A 19,632-nucleotide genomic window follows, 5' to 3' on the forward strand; every position below is an offset into this window, starting at 1 on the left:
CCCTGGGTCAAGATTTGGATTTAGCTCATTAGTAGTTCACAATTATGGAGGGGGGGAGGGAATGAAGACGATTGTCATTTATCACTTAAAATTTTGAAGTGAGACAGAAAATTCGTATCAAACGTATTTGGAGTTAGAGATGCTAGACAAAGACAGCAGGGCAGAGAAGAGAAATCAGAAGAAAGGAAGGGTAGAGTTTGCACCATGCTGTGTATATATCCATGGTGCTGGGTGTGGGTACCACGATCTGCCTTGGAGGATAAACTCAGAGAAAGAAAAGTGATGTAGTAAAGTGGGGTGATGGGGGAGCGAGAAAGGGTAGGGTGGGTCACGAGGACCAGAAACACGAAAGAAGCTAGAACAGAGGAGGACCGAGAAGAGACGAGAGCAGAGCAGTACAAAGCAGCCTCGGCTCCGGCCGGCGCTGCAAGCGTTAAGGGGAGGCGGGGAGTGACGCGTTTGCGTCTGGAGCGGCTCCTTAGAGTCCACATCATCCAGCGCCGAGCCTCGCCTTCCTTTCTCCCTCTGCAGACATATCGAGACACAAAAAGAGAGGCAACCCCCGGACCACCCGAGGGCCCACCCGGACCATGACGGAGACCACTAAGACGCACGTTATCCTGCTGGCCTGCGGCAGCTTCAACCCCATCACCAAAGGGCACATTCAGATGTTCGGTGAGTCCTCCCGCCCACCCTGGCACCCGTGCTTTCCAGGGCGGCTGAGCAGGAAGGCGTGTGCCCCTGCGGAGGGTGCGCGGGCCGCTCCCCCGGCGAGTCGGCCGCTCCGTGCGCGGCTCCCGGAGCGGAGGGGACGCAGACTGCGTTTCCGCGGCGTCGCCGGCCGGCAGCCCGCCTCGCGGGGGGCCGGGGTGGGGGCGGGGCGGGACCCCGGAGCCGGGTTCTCAGTTCCAGAACCCGGTGCCGAGGCGCGGGGTTTTGACTACTTGGCGGCAGGGATCGGGATGGGGACCGAGGTCGGGGTGCAGGGAAGCGAGGAGGGGGTTGGAGGTAACGTGCTGTGTGCTCGGGATGGACCGAGAGCGCAAAGGAGTTAAATACGCCTGGGAGGCGCAAACACCCTGGCACACGAGTCAGCGGTGACGGGCACCGGGCTTCGGGGAGAGGAATCCAGGCGGCCCAGAGCGAATGTTGAGGGCTTGCAGATCGAGACTGGCCCGCGCGAGGTGGATGCTCGAGTGGACAGGAGGGGGCCCCGGGCTGCCGAGCTTCGGCGCGGGGACCTGCTGCCCAGGCAGGGGAGGGTGCGGGCGGCCGCGGCAGGAGGCCCTTGGGAGCCGGTGCTCACGGATCCGGGCCCAAGTTGGCCGAGCCTGCGTCCAGGGCGACGACGGCACCGGGAAGGCTTGCGGCGCGCGAGTGTGTACGAATGTGTGTGCGCGCGCGTGTGCAGTGAGGCGGAGGCGCAGCACCGCGAGTTTGTTTCTTGGAGGCTTTGGGGCGTGTAGAGCTCTGGAGAGCGACAGCCAGCGAGCCGGCGCTTCTGGCCGCTGGCAGAAGGTCCAGCAGAGGCGAAGGTGATGGAGACCCGGAGCCACTGGTGGAGAAACCACGCGGCTCAGCTGCTGCTCCAGTGCCACCCAAAGGAGCGGGGATGGGAGTGTTTGGACTCCGAGGGACGGACGCGGAGGTCACTTTAGAAGCAGGGATTGAGAAGTTTGAAGTTGGAATGTGTTTTTTCCTGGGACTCAGGAAAAAGAGATGGAGAGAGAGAGAGTGCGCGGGGGCTGCACAGGAAGCCGGATGGGAGGCCCAGACCGGCGCGCCACAAAGGCGCTCTCCAGTGGCGGTGGTGCTGAAAACGCAGGGCGCGCCGGAGCTGGCTGCGGACACACGCGTGTACCCCGAGCCTGGGGACTGGGAGAGCTTTGCCAGGGCTCGTTAGTGAGAGCCACAGCCTATCCGTAAAGACAGGAGAAGTGGACTGGGCCGACACTATTCGTCTCTAAACCGGAAAGGTCCCCTGGACTGGGGCCGTTTGTTAAAAACCTCGCAAAAATGAATCAGAGCTGCTTTTAACAGAGGGCAGACTGAGGCACTTTTACACAGGGAAGGAAAGGGCCCGAGAGGGAGCCATCCCTTCTTCACTATTTCTTCCGGTTTTAAGTGTTGTATACGAAGCTGAGGCCGATTTGTCGGCTAAACAGACTGCGGTTCCAGCAGGGGCACAGACTAGAGATCCTGTCAGTTTTGTGAAGGATGTGGGTGCCCTGGGAACCCTTACTTTCACTTTCTTTTGATTCTGATGTCCTTCTCCCCTGCCCATCTCATGTTGATGTTCTTGACTGCTCTCCCTTGATCAGCCAAGGATGGGCTTTCTTGGGGGAACTTCTTAGCTGTAGGAATCTTGAGTGGGCCTGTGATCACACTTTTCTTTCTGGAGCTAAGGATGTGGTTATTTCGGCTTGTTTTAGGTTATAAGGGAAACAGTTTTAGATTGAGAACCAAGGGCTTGCAGCTGAAGAGTGTTTGGTAGGAGTGATAAAGGCTTTTGTTAAGTAGATGCTAGCCTGCTAAGCTTCCGTGAGCTTTGAAGTTAAAATATGTGAAAATAAGTATGGGCCATAGAAGAGTTGAGATATAGAATAGGTAAAAATAGATTTGATTACTTTTATTTTTATTTTTAAACAGCTCTGATTACTTACCCCACAATAGCACTGAGGATCTAACTGTCCACAAAGCCCTTGAGTGTCCATTAGTTAATTCTAATCCAAAGAGCAACAGAAAAAAGATGCAATGTGCTCAGTATGGCTTTAAAGAGCTTATCGCCTAAAGAAGGATTTAGCACATAATCATATCAAAAGGAAGCAAGACTAAGAAGAGAAAATGCATGTTAAATTGTTTTATAGAATCTCAGTGGAATCTTTGAGTTTTTGTAAATTTTATCATTTATTTTTGTAGAGCCTTTCTGATTAATGCTATCTTTTCATATATTTAATGTCTCTTACTGCTCTGAGCAACTTTAAAAGAAAGCTATCGTTACTTCCATTTACAGATGACAAGCTTGACATTGAGCCATGTGTAGAGAAGGTGACAGAGTTGTCTTGAACGCCTCATTGCTGAACTCTTGCAAAGGCCTCTGTAATGCATGAAAGGTAGAAAAAAGTGCACACCCATCTTTTGACTGCAAAATTTTGTGAACACTGTTTCCTTCAAATATATGCTAACAGAATGGAATGAAATTTGTCATGAACTAAGTGGATTCTTAAATACACATTTCTGTAAGACCTCTCTCATTAATTTATTTCTTTGAATTATTTATTTCCATGAATTATTTCCTTCTTTTAAATGGCCTTTAAATTTTCTGACAAAGAACACAGAAATATTTAATACATCAAATTATCAAACTTTCTTTAAGGGATCTGAAATACGTAGTAAAAAGTTTCAAACAAGATTGTAAAATAGGACTTAAAAATTAGAAATCTGGGATTGGGGATTTAGCTCAGTGACTCAAGAGCTTGCCTGGAAAGTTCAAGGTTATGAGTTCAATCCCCACTACAAAAAAAAAATCAGAAACATTTAACACCTATATTTTAAAATCCAACTGCTTACCAAAGGAAAACATGAGACTATAAACAGAGAGAAGAGTAAAGTAGCATTGTACAATGCTCAATATTTATAAAATATTTTAGAGTGAACTTTTCTTTTACTGTGAATGAGGAATCGGTATAATTTGGCCTACTTAGGACTATAGAAACGTATGCAGAGATTTTTTTTTGACAGAGATACTTAACATTTATGTATTCAGCTGTAAGATGCTTTCAGGGATGAGTAGGTTTTGTGACAAAGTAAACCAAAACTAATGATGTTGTTGTATTCATGGGTCTTCCTCATCATATAAGAACATAATATGAAACTAGACAGCTTTATAAAATGTAAGTTCTTAAATTTTGTTTTTGTATTTTTAAAAATTTATTTAGTTTTTTTAAGTTCTCAGTTTTTATAACTTTAAAGATGTATTCTGAAGTATAGCCTCTACCATATGGAAGTGAAATTTCTGTGTACTTAAGAACTAAGAACTTTCATTGCTGTATTTTCAGTAAATTCACAACTTGAAAATCAGGTAGTAAGTTTAAATACAGTGTAAGAAAGAACTGATAGATTAGTTCGATCATAAAACTAGAAGAATTTTAGTTTTTTGACTATTACAAGTTAAATAGGTTTCTTTAGTTTCTGCTTAAAAATATTTTTATTTTGAATAATTGGATCTTTTGAAATGTGATATGATTTAATTTTCCTCCACTTAAAGGGTAATGAGGATGGCTGTCTACTTGTATAATTAGAAATGAAACTCCAAGAAAAATGCTTTGGATTGCAGCTGATGGAGAACTGTCAGAAATTAATGAAGTGTTTATTATGTTTGAAACACTTACGTTAAAAAGTCACTAAGCACAGTGTAGCACTTTACACTTTTGTACCACTGTTTCATTGGCTGTGACATAAAGTAGTTAATATTGTCATCCCTTTTACCAATAGCAAGGTGTAAGTACAAGATGTAAACCATTTTTTCAAGGTCATAAACAAATATCAGGAAAGAAGCAATTTCAGGATCTGTAAACTCTCTCTCATTCATGATACCTTTTCACTCTTCCCTTATAATTGCAAGGAAGACATTACTAAGATTTAATAACACCTCTGAAAGGAGGAATCATCTTAACTTAGCTGTCCACAAAGGTAATTAGGACTTTACTTTTTATTGTGCTTGGCAACACAGGTCACCAACAAAATATATTCCGTAAAGTTGTATATCCCCCACCAAAGTATATTTCTTTTCTTCATACTATCATATTTTTCATTTAACTGTATCATCAGAACATCGTGCTATCACTCCCCAAACCTCCTCCCCATTCTAGTACTTCAGCTAATACCTGTCAATCATTAAATTTTAGCTTCTTTTAGATTTTGGCACTTTCTCAGTGAGACTCCATCTACTCGAGACAATGTTTCTTTTGGTACTGGAGGTTGACCTAGGGCCTTCTGCTTGAGCAACATCCGTAGCCCCATTTAGATGTCATTTTTAAAAATCTTGAGCCAAGGTGTTCCTAAGTCACTAAGCTGCCTAGTCTGGGCTCAAACTTGTGATTCTCTTGCCTCCGCCACCAGGATGCTGGGGTTACAGGGGTCCACTACCATTCCTGCCTCTGACTCCTCAATTAAGTGTAGCTATACTGACATTTGGTCCCATGGTAGTTTACCATGCCCTGAAGGTCATTTCCTATGTTTTATGACTGTTTCCATGGTACAGCTTAATCTCAAGGAACAGGAAAAAAGTACGTGGTTTCATCATTGACATATTTCCTTGTACCTATTTGCTTAACAGTAGAAAATAAACAAATATGTAGAACCCTGTGTTGGGCAGAACAATCAACCATGCACAAGGGTTGAGGTTGTGAGATACAGAGCCGTGGTAGTCTGCTGTGAAAAAAAAGCTCATGATGACCGTAAGGCTTAGAAAGGCAGATGGAAAGATGATCAACTATGGAGGCTTGTAAGTCACGTTGAAGAATTTAGATGTTTTATTTGTTGTGGAGCATGGTGGTACATGCCTATAGTTCCACACTCTAAAAGGCAGATGCAGGAGGATCTCAAGTTTGAGTCTAACCTGGGCAATTTAGTGACTTAGTGAAACCCTGTCTCAAATGAAAAGGAAAAAAAGACTGAGGATGTAGCTCAGTGCAAAGACTTTGGGTTTAATTCCCAGTACAAATAAAAAATTTAGATATCCCAATGACAGAGAAGATACTACACTGTTTTGTAAGTAAAAGAGTCAAATAGTCACATCTCAAAATTAAGATAAAATTGAATTTTGAGCATACCTTGGTGAAAGACAAGAATGTGACAACTACTTAGACACATATTTCATCAATACAGAGTTTAAGTCAAAAGTTATCTGGCTCTGGTTAGTAGTACCTGGATGGAGAGTGAGTGCATTTGAAAGTTATTTGGGCTGGGTGTGGTGGTGTACTCCTATAATTCCAGCAACCAGGAGGCTGAGACAGGAGGATTGCTGTGAATTTGAGGCCAGCCTGGGCTACATAGTGAGTTCAAGGCCAGTCTGAATTACAGAGTGAGACGTTGTCTTAAAAAAAAAAGTTATTTGGGAGAAAAAGAGATCCTTATTTGGTGACTCAATAGTGAATCAGTTCAGTGTCATTTGTGGTTTTCTATCTGAGGTAGGTGAATAGAAAACATTGGAGGAGAACCCAATTTCTTTGTCTAAAGTTTTAGAAATACGTATTTTAACCAAGCACTGATGCAAAAGAAGGAAATACCTAAATTCAAAGTCTAGGACACAGTCTAGTCTTAGAATGAAAACTCCCAGCAGACTCCTGGGTTCCAGTTGAATTATTCAGAGTTCTTTACAAAAAGATACTGAGATTCCTTAATGTTAGGGAAATAAAGAGAGCATTTCTGTTTTGTTTGGTTTTGTTTGTAAGAAATGAGAGACAATCAAGATCTCTTAAAGTTGACTCCTTTTTTTTAAATGACGAGGCTCTGAAACAGTTGATAGAGTTTGCAAAACTTGCCCATCACTGAGATGATGGCTGAAATAAGATGCTCAAGTAGATACATGGGAGTCTACTCAACGCATCAATAAGCTGAACACATGGATGGTGGCTGTGGTTTCACTGGAAGAAGCTGTGTCTGCTCATGACACAGGAAGAACAGTCTGAAAAGGAAGTCGGACACTGTTGTTCACATAAACAAGTGACTTCATTTGCTTTCTTCTGTAGAATTGATTGTGTACCTCATGCAGATGAAAGCCAGCTGGGAGAGGTAAATCTCCTATTGAGAGTGCATCCCAAATGAAGAGACAAGATATAACCAGCATTATAAGGGCGATATTTCTAACAGTTTAAGTGAAAAGCTATTTTCAGTATCTCTTGTCTTCTTGTTTTGCTTTCCTATTTTACATTTTAAGCTTTTCTGTTTGGAACCATCAGAATTAGGAGGCTCCCCAGCTGGGGATATGGCTCATGACCTAGCATATATGAATGTGAGGACTGGGTTTGATTCCCAGCACACATGTAGGTATACTCAGACAGACAGACAGACAGACAGACAGACAGACAGACAAGCATACATGTGACTCATTTAAAAAATGATGTAAAACTTAACATAAGGAAATGATGTCTGAGAAGGAAATGTCAATTATGCTGACTTGATTATTACTCATTGTATGCATGTGTTGAATTATCACACTGTACCCCATAAGAGTGTACAATTATTATATGTCAAAAAAGAAATAGTTTGAATTCTTGTTTAGTGGGAGCATCCTTTGAAATGCCAAGGATGTCAGAGAAACATTTGTACGTAAGTTTCCAGTGGTAGAACAACTTAAATGAACAGCCTAAAGTGTGGAGAAAAGCTAAACAGCATATCCTGCCAACACTCAAGTTTGAACCTCGACATTTCTAAGATACCCTTAGACATGAGAGGAAAATGTGCAAGTAGATGGATAATGTATATGCATTTTGTTATTTTTTAATTGATAGCCAGTAGCTGTGAAAATAGTTTTTACATGACCAGGAAAAAGAATGAAAACCAGTTTGAATGTTTTTCTTTAAAAAGATTCAAGTCTAAATTGTACAGTCTCATTATCCTCTTGATTACCAACATAGTGTTCAGTTCGTAGTGCTTACTCTATTATTATTATTGCTGTTGTTATTATTTTGTGCTAGGGACCAAGTCCAAGGCTTCAGTGTGCAAGCAAACACTATTATTGAGCTACATATTTCCTTGACCCCTTAACTAATACCTATGAGGTTGTAAAATATATATTTTATATAGTTCTTTAATTTCAGAATTTTAAGATAATCCTAAATTGCTCAAAAATACACAAAAGAATACATGAAATTATTTTTCCAATATAGGTGTTTTTTCAGTATCCTAAATGTACACAATCTTGTTTAAATAAAGACATTCAATACAGTGCTTTTGGATTTGATGTTGTAGACTAAAACCTAGGCTATAGGAGAATTACAGAGAGTTTTATAACTTTACTTATGGTGATGTTTTACTTCTCAATGCAGCATCAGTTTACAAGGAGAGATACCTTCCACTGTCAGAGATCTTCCAGCTATGAACATTCGATTGCATGGAACACATTTACTTTTTTTGGATACAGTTTGGCAGCTAGCCTTAGAAGTATTTTTGCTTAAAAAGATGTGTCAACAGCTTCCACAGTGTGAGCAAGGCTAACCTCCCGATACTGGCTTTCTCTTCCTTTTATATTTTACAGTATCTCCATGATTTATGAACTCTGCAGCAAAAGCAAATGCTATAGCCACTATCAGCATCATCATCTGCCTCATTCTGATCATAATAGTGGGTCTCTGTATCGGAGCTTCTTTAAAGCCTACTACTTTTAATCTGCTTTCCATTAAATTTATTGCATCATTCTCTGTAGGCTTGGACAAGTAAGCCAGCCAGGAGAGTTCTTACCCACCTGGGAGCAAGGGGTAAGAGGAGCCGGGAGCAGGGGCAGCTCCCGGAAGTGGTGGCAGATAAATAACCCTCCTGCTCTGCCCCTTCTGCACTGTACTCCCACCTCCTGAGTAGCTGTCTGCTGCCTGTGCACATCGCTTAACATTTACCAGACAGACGGCGCGTGAGCAAAGTGTAGCTTGGTAAAACTAAACACTCATTGTTTTTCATTTGTTCCAATTGCTTGGGCCAAAAATCTTGGACTAATGCTTAATTCATTTCTCTTTTGAGTCCTTGTCAGCAAATGTTTTGGGATTTACCTTCAAATTATTGCTAGGGTCAGCCGCCCCTCCCAGTTTATACCCTAGTACAAGCTGCTGCCATCTTTAATCCAAATTATTGCAGTAACCTCTTAATTAATCTTCCCACTTCTACCCTTGGTTTCAATACTCAGTTGCATGCCAGGCATGATGGCAGATGCCAATAATCCCAGTTATTTGGGAGGCTGTATCAGGAGGCTCACAAGTTCAAGGTCAGCCTAACGACTTGGTGAGATTCTGTTTCAAAATATAAAGTAAAAAGGGCTGGAGACACAGCTTAGTGGTGAGATAATCCTGTGTTTGATCTCCAGTACTTCAGAAAACAAACTGAAAACTCAATTCATAATAGCCACAGTGATCCTTTTAAAAACATTTCAAAATATAAGCCAGATCTAAGTTAGATTATCTTTCCCCTTTGCTCAAAATCCTCCCGTATTTCCCCATCTCTTTCCAAGTGAAGGTCAAAGTCACCCTAATGTGATGACCTACAGGCTTCCATGATCTGCCACCCGTCCCACACCTGTTCTGCCCCACTCTCAGCCACCCTCTCTGATCTCCTAGCTTCAGTCTAAGTCTTTGTTTGAAATGTTCTCTCTCACTGGAATGCCTGTATCTCCATGACCAATTCATTCTCCTCCTCTAAGTCTTTGCTAACATGTAAATTGTCCACTTGACAGGTCTCACTCCTCCAACAACATAATTTAAATCATGCCTCACACATACTCAGTTCCTCTTATCCCGCTTTATGTCTCTTTCCTTTAGTTTTTATGGCCTTTTAACAAAGTGTGTTATTTCCTTGTTGTTGCTGGATGTCTATATTCCCAGAGAGAAAGTGAGTACCTCAAGCACAGAGATCTTTATTTACTCTACTCATAAAACTTCTAGAACAGTCCCAGTCGCATAGTGAGTACTCAATAAATGCTTATTGAATGAGTGAATGAATATGTTAGAATTACATACCAACCTACCACCCTGGCCTCAAACCTGTGGGTAGAGTCATGAGAGGGCTCAGTGGCTTCTAATTTTTTTGGGTGCTATGTTAGGTCGCAGGGTTATGAAAATTAATGGCACACCTTCTTTATCTAAAAGATGATCTAGAGATAAATGAACTAAATGTAGCAGTTCAGATGACAAGGATTATAAAAGAGGTGAAAATGTACATGGGAGCATTAGGGACAAAGTTGTCACTCTGCAAAATGGTGGAAAAGCCACCAGGGCAGGAATCACTTGGAGTCTGAGCTTAAAAATCAGAGCTGCCCAGGGACCAATGGCATTCTTGGCTGAGCATAGGGCAGGAGTGAAGGCCCCTGACAGTTTGGCTCTCCAGGGAGCTGGCTGTTTTGCTAGGACTCACATGAGCGGGCAGAGGGGAAAGCAGGAGATGAGACACAGGAAACAGCGTGGGTGGGAGAGGGCAGAGCCACGGGCATCAGACTTCACCCAGAACTTTCAGTCAGCCCTTGAAGAGTGATGGGCAGAGGAGGACGTGCCAAATGTTGGATTTATTCTCCAAATATCAAAGTTCCCTATGTCTAGTTCACTGGACATACGGTGCTGAGATATTATCTGAGCAGTTTAAAATCATTTTTATATTATTCTTTGAAATAAGGAATGTTTTCTTTTCCTTTCTTTTTACATGATTTTATTTATTTTCTGAAATGGAGCCATTGTATAAACCACATCTAGTGATGGACTAAACAAGTGACTATTATTCTGCTACGCGGCTGTCCAAAATGATACTAAACAAAATGCACTCTCCCACCCAACCCCCTGATGAGAAGTAAGTTTCCCCTGCTTCACAATTTACTTCCTACTGTGCTTAAGTGGATGGCTCCTGTTGTTCAAGTCTTCTCAGACTTGGTGAACTCAGTTCACCCTGGTTCCATCTTCGATGATTTTGTAGAATTTGGATATGTGCCTGCTCTCTTTTCCACAGGAAATTGTCTGAAATGTAAGTATTATGAAGAGCTTTCCCTTTGACATTTCTTTTGACTCTAATCTTGGATTTGAACAAACATTTCTCTTTTTACTATAAAATTACAATTTCCCATGACTTTTAAAATCATCATCATGTCATTTGAGAGACTCAAATAAGTGAGATATTGGGCTTTCCAGTGTTTTATTGTTCAACATTTTTCCAACCCTTCATCTTGATAGCCATAGAAAAGTGGAGCATTGAATTTAAACTACATTAATAACTACTCAGACTAGTTTTGAAATACATGCTGATACTTAGTAGCATGGGATTTGTCACATGAAATACAAGTTCTCTGATAAAAGACAATTTTTTAAAAAGCAGATTATCACAATTATAAATTAAAATTAAGAAACATCATAAAATGTTGTACATATTAACTTAAGCCATAATGTCTTTATTTACAGGAATCAAGCTTGCTAAGCATCATTTCAATAGTATTTGTTTGCTGCTCTGCAGGGAATCAAAGTTGATAGATACTGTGTGATTTTTCCATGCTGTGAACAATGTCCATTTAAAAAACAGGTACATGTTCCAGTTTTTCATATTACTTCATTGTTTCTCTTTATATGGAAACAAAAATGCTGAACGTCTGTTAATATACAGACACATTTTATCTCTTGGAACCTTTTTTTTCTTATCTGTAAAACAGGATGATTGATAATTCAGGAGTTTGTAAACTTTGGCTGCCACTGTTTTTACAAGACATGAAAGCTAAAAATGACTTTCATGTTTTTAAATGATGAAAAAATGTAAAAGGATGATATTTCCTGATGTATGAACATTGTATGAAATTAATTGAGTATTCATAAAGTTTTACTGGCAGATAGCCACTGCCATTCACGCATCATTTATGGATTTTTTTTTTTTTTGCCATAAAGCAGCAGTATCATGTAGTTGCAGTAGAAACCTTGTGAAATACAAAATCTCAAATATTTGCTCTCTGGACAGTTACAGAAAAAGTTCACTTCTCCTTGCTATAACCCTACCCCTGGAGGTAGGAATGAGAGTGATTCTAAAGTGTTCCTAAAACAGGAACTGCTGCTGAAGTCCATTACCCAGAGGAACTATTTAATGAATAATTTCAGTCCTAAAAAGACTCATTTAAGCAGCAAATGTAGTTTCAATTTCATAATTGTAATTTTTCTGGCTTACTGGATAAATGACCGTGTTCACAATGGAGATGATTTTTCTGGTGTTTCATTTACATTGAACATTGATTAGCGCCTCTGGCTGATGTTGGACATTTATCTGCTATTGAACATTAAGTATACTTTTGGAGAATGTTTGTCCTTTTCTTATCTCTCAACGGCCTCTTATTCAAAATTTAATGTTTTATATACCTTATTCAAAAACCCTAGCATACCATTGCGTTCAGTTTTCTCGGCTGCTTTTGCAGCCTCCTGGGTTTTCTCCAGCCTCTCGCCTCCCTCTGAAACTTTGATAGCACTTGGTCTGTACCTCTCTTACAGCACTTAGCACATTGTGCTGTGGGTACAGCTATTTATGCCCATGCTTTAGCAGACTTAGGCCCTTGCCAGGGTCATCTGATTTTTTTTTTTTAATCTCCTAAGGTGCCTAGTACAGTGCTCTAAGTACAAAGAAACTATGCATAAGAAAATTGAATGGGGCTGGGGATTTAGTTTAGCGGCATAAGCGCCTGCCTGCCAAGTGTGAGGTTGTGAGTTCAATCCCTGGTACCGCCAAAAAACAAAAGCAAAGAAAATTGAATGAATTACTAAACTCTTAGGGATAGTCAAAATGTTAACAGTTAGTCAAAATATGGTTAGAAAAGATAAACAGTTGAAAGTCAGGAAATACAGGAAAACATTTTTGAGTAAGACAGGGCCAGAAAATAAGAGGTGATACTCGCCTCAATACATGAAGGCCTGTGTTTGCTGGAATGCACTTCCATCCTGGAGCGTCCATGGCAATCATACTGGGAATCTACAAGTCATGTGTAGAAGTGATTAAATATGTAACTTGGCAAAAGGGAAAAATACAGGCTTGAGGATGAAGCTGATGCCTGATACTGCCCATCGGATGCTTGAGGGAGATGCATGGTACATCTAAGAATGGTTTTTCAGTGCAATAAAAGTAGGCTTAAGGGTGGCTCAGAGGTTGGGTTTTATTTTTATTCACTCACAGTTTGGAAATGTCTTATGTCTTTGGTATCTAATAAAGAAAAACTGTAAATTATTTACTTCAGACAAACAAAATGGACAACATAAAAAACCCTCTTAGCTTGGCAATTCTAAGTGCTCTCATCTTCAGAAGTCATAGAATCTCCATCTGAAGATTTCAGAGAAGAAAAAAAAAGTTTAGGCGTAAAACGAAGATTTCAGAGATCATCAGATGTTCACTCAATCCTGCAATCTCCCATACAACATCCGCCTGAGATTTTTCAGGTCCAGAGAATGTACTGTTTTCCAGTGCAGCCACCAAGTAGTGGGCAGAGTTGTACTTTTTCAAGACTAGTCTTTTTGTTGGGCTGCCAATTGGTTTCCTGAGATTCCACGTATTGGAGTTCATTCTTGTCTGTGACAGGGGGTGAGAGGAGACCCGACTTGTGAGAAATTCATCTAGCCAAAGACAGCTGCTGCACATCCTCCCCACCAGTGTTCTCTCAGGCTTCCTTCAGCTGGACATCCAGTACCATTTCTAGTCTTCGTGGCATCCCGACTCATTTTCTTTGAACACTTATCTTGGAACTCATGTTTTGTTTGCTTAACAGTTTGGGTTGCGGATGGAGTTGGGCTGGGAGCAATGTCTAAAATCCCTCTTAAAATAAGTGGTGCCCCATCTGATGTGGCTTGATATGGGTGTTTCGATCTGTTATTGAACTCTGTATAGGAGAAATTCTCTTTATTTGTGGTGCTATGAGCATTTCTTTCTAACTGAATAGGGCTAGGCAAGCTATGGCCACCTGCATGCTGAATAACTAGTCAAATTTGACAGACCAAACCACTAACCTAGTCCAAATTATTAAAAGATTTAATTGGTATATTGTCAAGCTGTGCTATCGCTGCAACTTTGCAAGTCAGAACTCTTGCTTAGTCATGTAAGATATCACAAGTTCTTGAGTTCAATTCTTGGTACAAAAAGAAAATGTCATTTACACACTGGGAAATACATCCTGCCTCTGGAATAAGAAAACAAAACAAAACAAAACCAACAAACAAAAAATCTTTGCAGCTTTGCAGTTTCCCAGCCAGGGCTAAGAGTAAGAGTTTCTAAATTCTGGAATTATCAAAGTTTTTGTTATTTCACTGAAGAGACTGTTATTTTTTAAAATGGGTTTTGTTGAGAGTTTGAAATCAACTCTTACCCATGTTGAAGAGTCCTGGTGTTCTCCAGCTCTTTCCCCCCAGCCATGCTATGGGCCTGGCCTTATTCCTAGAGCTCCTAGGAAAGTGGAAAAAGTGCCTTTGTTCCTTCCAGTGGTGACTTAGTGGATTTAAATTGGGCTGGTAGAATCAGGACCATTTTTCTTATGGAAAATTCCAAACATATGTGAAAGTAAATATGCAATAAATGAACGCTGATACACCTGCCACTCTCACCAGGCAATCTTGATTTATTGATACCCAATCTTCCTGCTAGCTGCTGCTCTGTACTGTTCTAATGCAAATCCCCAGATATCCTGTTGTTTCAGGGAAAGGTCCTTGCAGCTGGTACGGAATTGCTTCTCTAGCTGACCTCTGTTTTCAAACTAGTCCCTCTCCTCCCTGTTTTGTTTGTTTGACAGTTTGGATTGAGATAGGGCTGGTATGGGGACAACGTCTAATTCTCCTTCTTGAATAGAGAGAATAATGGCTCCATTGCAGTCCACAGTGGGAGACACTTCAGCCAGAGATTCATGGCTCTCGCCATCTTCTCCCATCCTGGGAGCCTCTGTGCTTCCCTCCAGGGCTGCACTCTCACTGGACACAGCAGAACATTCTTCTCTTACGTGGGCCATTTCGACCCTTTGTGATGCACGTGTGTGTTAGATGTCCCTACAAAGTCTCATACGTCACAGTGAAGGTCTAAGAACCGTGTCCAGTATTTCTAAGCATTCTCAATGACTCTCAGCATGGTACTTGCTAGCTAAGTATAAAGTAAAGGGCTTTTGCTTGAATTATTACCAGTTGGGTGGGGATAATTTATACTGACCAATAGTCCAGATTGGTAGCCATAGCTATCTTTAATGAACAAAAAATGAGAACTTTTATTTCCTCTCAAGAAGAAAAAACAAATCCTATTTGGCGACACAGTTGTCCCCATAATAGCATCGAATTTTTGACTTGTTTGGCCTGACTTTTCCACTCTGTGTAAAATTATAATAATAGCCTTTCACTGGACCCTAAACCTCCCCTTATGCTGCTTTAAATCAACTTTTCAAAGTGGATTGTCATGCCGTTTTGTTATCATTTGCATTTAAATGTAGTGAATAAAGAATTCCCTGCTAGACCCCTGGGGAATACTTAAACACGACATCTCAGTTTGCCCAGTAAATCATATGGCGATGAATATTCATTCAAAAGACCTGACTGACTTCTCCGTGTGGAATTTGCCCTCCTGCACTCCTTTGCTTAAGATTAGTGCTTTGTGGTTTGTTTGGGGTTGGACTGAGCTCTGACTCCAGATGGGGCAGTAAGTAGAGACGGTCTCCCATCAAGGCCACCGCGTGCTTAGCAGTATCTTTCTGTCTTTCTGTCGCTGGCCTTCTACTTGCTCCCAACCTCTGCTTAATACAGCAACAGTCACACACACGCACACTTTTAGATGCAAATTGATTTATTTCAGTCTTTTGTGATTTGTAAAAGATTTTGTTTAGAGAAATGCTGAAAAATATATTCCTGTAGCCAAAAGAAGGATAGAAGGCAGAGAAAAGGAATAAAAGGATGTTTGTAAGGGGTCATTTTATTGTATGACAGTACATTGAAGGTAGTGTTTAAACTTTGAAAATTAAAGAGATAAAGAAAGAATTCAGCTTGTCAGTTAGATGATCCTCATTTTTTTTCTGCTCCCCATTTTGAACCTTCCTCAGAGGGCATTCCCCTCAGAGGCCTTTGTGGAAAATGCAACCACTTACAGACCTTCCTTGGGTTTGTGCAGTAGGGAGCAGAAGTGGTCTGACACTCCTGACACCATGGAATTTTTCTGGCCTTTGTGGTGACCAACCTTGTTTATTCTCCTGAATGTGCAATCCTCATGAACTAGCATGTGTGCTAACATTTAATGAACACTTGCTATGTGCCAGGCATTAGTGTAATTGCTTTCCTTAAGTCATTAAATCCTTATAAGAAGAGTTCCTTACCATCTGCATTCAGCTAATCATCAGAGAGATTAGGTAATTTGTGTCAAGCTACACAGCAAGTGCATGGCAGACACAAACGCAGATCCACATGCTCTGACTTCTGTGCTGACAGCTTTAACTACTGTAAGCTGCTGCCTTGGTATTTAGTGAATGAGAAATGATCCTCAGTACTGTGGTAAGGGCTCCGACAGTGCAAAAAGCAGGGCCCAGGCCTCATTTGGCACTTGCACCTACCAAGCGAGCCAGTGCCAGGTTTGTGGGCATAGTTTTCTCTGTGGTCCTGCCCAAGGCCCCAGAGGATGGAGGGCCAAGAGACTCTTCCACCAGCAAGACCCGCTAGAAGCAGAAGAAGGACTTGCCTGTCACCAGCTAGCATGGGTCCTTGCTTTAATGATAAAGGAAATTAAAGCTAAGGCAATGAATTTAAAGGTATGAATTTATACGCAAAAGCTTCAATTGGAAAATAGGAGGGAATGTTAAGGGACTCGAGATTGAGGAGCTGATCAAGAGGATCAGACTGACCCACTCACAAAAGAAAGGAGGCCAGTTTTATGGAAGATTGGTGAGCTGGGTCTGGAAGATCATTGTCTGAGTCCCAGCTGTACAGCTCCAGAAGAATCCTTATGACTTGAGGGGCAGTTTGTTTTCTAAGATATAATTGTTCCTGCTTGGAGCAGTCTCAGTCCTGTAAGGATCTGTTAGAATCCAAGGTGACCCGAGGTTCAGAGCAATGGAGATTCTGGGAATAGCTAAACATCCCCTGTAAATCTGTTATCCTGTGTCCTCAGTCTTGAAGGGTAATGAGATAAGACTAGGTAAATTTAGGGCCAGTAAACTTTGTTTGCCAACTTTATTTTTTTTTTTTTTTTTTTTTTTTAATTTTATTTAAGGAGAAAAGAAAAAAAGCAGGGAAAGGGTACAAGTTATACAGATTTACAGAAAAAAAAATGAACAGTAGGAAATCACTAGTTAATGGATTACATATTGTCATCTTAGAAATAATTGTTCAAGTCACAAAATTAAAGCTTGTAAAGTGGACATTCCATCAATTATACTGCAAACAGTTCTGTTCATTGATCCAATAAAACTCTGTGATATCATTTTCTATCTTATACACTTAAATATACATGCAGTTATATAGTTTGGAGCACTTTCTTTTCCTCTCTTTTGTACCATGACTATTACACATTTTGGGTTTCATTGCTCCCACGGTTCTTAATACTTTTTTGGAAGAGAGTAAAACCAAATGTGACATAACAGAACAGAATCGGTCAAGTCAAAAGGGTGGACATAATAGATAATGTAAAAACATAATACAAGGTGATCAACAATGGTTACCATAATGCCTCCCACTATCTCTAATAGAATTGCCTATATCATTAGTTATAATACAATTGAACAAAATAGTAAAGAATAAAACCGACAAAACCAAAACATTGGAGACATTGTAGGTCTTCAAAAGTAGATAAAAGTCAACAAGAATGGGCGTCATAATGAATCTCATTATCTTCACAGCTGATGCCTAAACTTTCGAACCTGATACTATCCAGCAAAACAGAATAGGGGAACATCAGTTAAAAACCAGATGGTGAGAGTAATACAGGGCTTTAAATCAAGGTAATGAAAAGTCAAAGTGGGTTACTATAATATATCCTGCTATTTTTTTTCCTTTAATTAAAAGGATAAAGATAAAAAAGCAAATAATGGAGTGGAGATGGAGATAAAAGAGGGCATAACAACGAAACAGCGCAGATCAAAACATAACCATTTAAGCAGAATAGTGTTTCACCACCAGATAATCCTAACCTAAAAGTAGTTACCATATTGTTTCTTTCTTTGAAATCCTTGAGTACAACTTCGTATACTGTAGCATTAAGTATATCAAAACAATGTAAGACCATTCAAGAGAATGACAGCGTTACAGAGTATTTAGAATTGACTAACAAAATGAACAATGGTTTCTGTATAATCTCCTTGTCTTTAAAAGGTTTTTGCTTATACTATCGTACATAATAAAATCCAATAAGATACAGCCTATTTAGACCATTGGAGACAGAAGGACAAAAGCTAGATGAGACTTCAAAACAAGATGATACTAAATCTGTATTACCTATTAAGATGTCATTTTCTCCAAAATAGCTGTTCCTATCATCCAATCTTCTCTGCCTCATTTCTGTTAAGCTCTTTTTCTTTCCGTAGAGGTCAGTTTGTCTTCTTCATTTTGTTCTCTGCTCCATTTGTTGTGGCCTCTCTGCCATTATTTCTGGATTCTTTGTATTTTTCTTTTTTTAGAATATCCTGCAATACTCTCTGTAGAGTTGAATTGGTGGTTGCAAATTCCCCCAGTTCCTCTTTATCCTGGAAGCACCTTGTTTTTCCATCAATTTCCAGGGACAGTTGTGCAGGATATCTCAATCTTGGCTGGAGATTATTATCTTTCAATGCTTGAATTATTTCCCCCCACGCTCTTCGTGATTTGATGGTTTGTGCAGAGAAATCTGCTGTAATTCTGATGGGTGTTCCCTTGTAAGTGGTCTGTTTCTTGTCTCTTACAGCTTTTAATATTCTGTTCTTGTATTGAATTTCTGGAATTTTTATTATTATATGCCTGGGTGTTGCTCTGTTTGGGTTGTAGGTAGCTGGGGTCCTGTATGCCTCATACATCTGAGTATCTTTACCTTTTGCTAAATTAGGAAAATTCTCCTGGATTATTTCTGTGAGTAGCTTTTGTAGTTCACTTGTTTGTGTCCCTACTTCTTCTTTTATGTTCTTAATCCTTAAGTTATGGATCCTCTTATCATCTTCTTGTCTTTGTATTATTGCTGTTTGTTTCTTTGTTATTTTTAAGAAGTTTTTCATTTCATTCTCCCATATTACAAGTCTGCCCTCCAGTTCAGATAGTCTGTCCTTAGTTTCTTTCAAGCTGTTATGCCAGTCTTCTATAGACTTCTTAGTATCTTGGTAGTCCCTTTGAACCTGCTTCACGTATTCTATGCTTTCTCTGTTTTCTCCATCAAACAATTCTCCCCTTTTTTTCTGTTCTTCCATTCCACCACCTGTTTTTTCTTGGGTGGTACTTAACATTTCTCTAACTATTCTGCATACTTCTAGCTTCAGGTCATTGATAACTTCATTCCTGAATTGGTCTATGAGGCTCTCTATATGGTGCCTTATGTGTATTGGTGTGGTGTCTGCTATTGCCTGTTTCTCAGAATTGGGGGCCAAGGAGCCTTTCTTGTTGCTGCCTCTTCCCATGCTGCCTCTTCTTCTCTGTTCCTTATATATGCAAGCTTATATAAGAGGCCCAGCTTCTCTCCCAGTCAGCCACAGCCTGATCGAATTGCGCCAGTTAGTTGTTCCCGCTCACCGCTGCGCACCAGGGAGTTACGGACCAGGCAGCCTACGCGTCTCCCCTCCCGGCCACCGTCAGGCTCTGGGATCTGGGTTGGGACAGTCTACCAGGTCCGCCGGCAGCGTCACGCAGGCCAGGCACTTTTCACCAATCCTGCCCGAGAGGGGGATGTGTGACTGGAGTCGCCACCGCGCCCTGCTCCCGCAGGACTGCTCGGGCCCAGAAAGTCCTCTGCTGG

The 19,632-nt window shown here is 40.9% G+C and overlaps 1 protein-coding gene across 2 annotated transcripts in view; it reads left to right on the forward strand.

The window, feature by feature from the left end:
• The first annotated feature begins 444 nt into the window (after positions 1–444).
• Positions 445–19,632, forward strand: part of Nmnat2 (nicotinamide nucleotide adenylyltransferase 2) — a 160,185-nt gene continuing 140,997 nt past the window's right edge. The window contains exons 1-2 of one of the 2 annotated variants that reach the window (XM_063240022.1): positions 479–675; positions 3,014–3,113. In XM_063240022.1, coding sequence (XP_063096092.1) covers positions 3,107–3,113 — 7 coding nt within the window. In that variant the 5' untranslated portion in view covers positions 479–675; positions 3,014–3,106. Of the gene's footprint in view, positions 676–3,013; positions 3,114–19,632 lie in introns of both variants that reach the window. The other variant, XM_003474780.5, reaches the window with a different exon arrangement.

Source organism: Cavia porcellus, unplaced genomic scaffold (assembly GCF_034190915.1).
Source record: "Cavia porcellus strain 051 isolate PalLab524CR breed Dunkin Hartley unplaced genomic scaffold, mCavPor4.1 scaffold_29, whole genome shotgun sequence".
Lineage (NCBI taxonomy): Eukaryota > Metazoa > Chordata > Mammalia > Rodentia > Caviidae > Cavia > Cavia porcellus.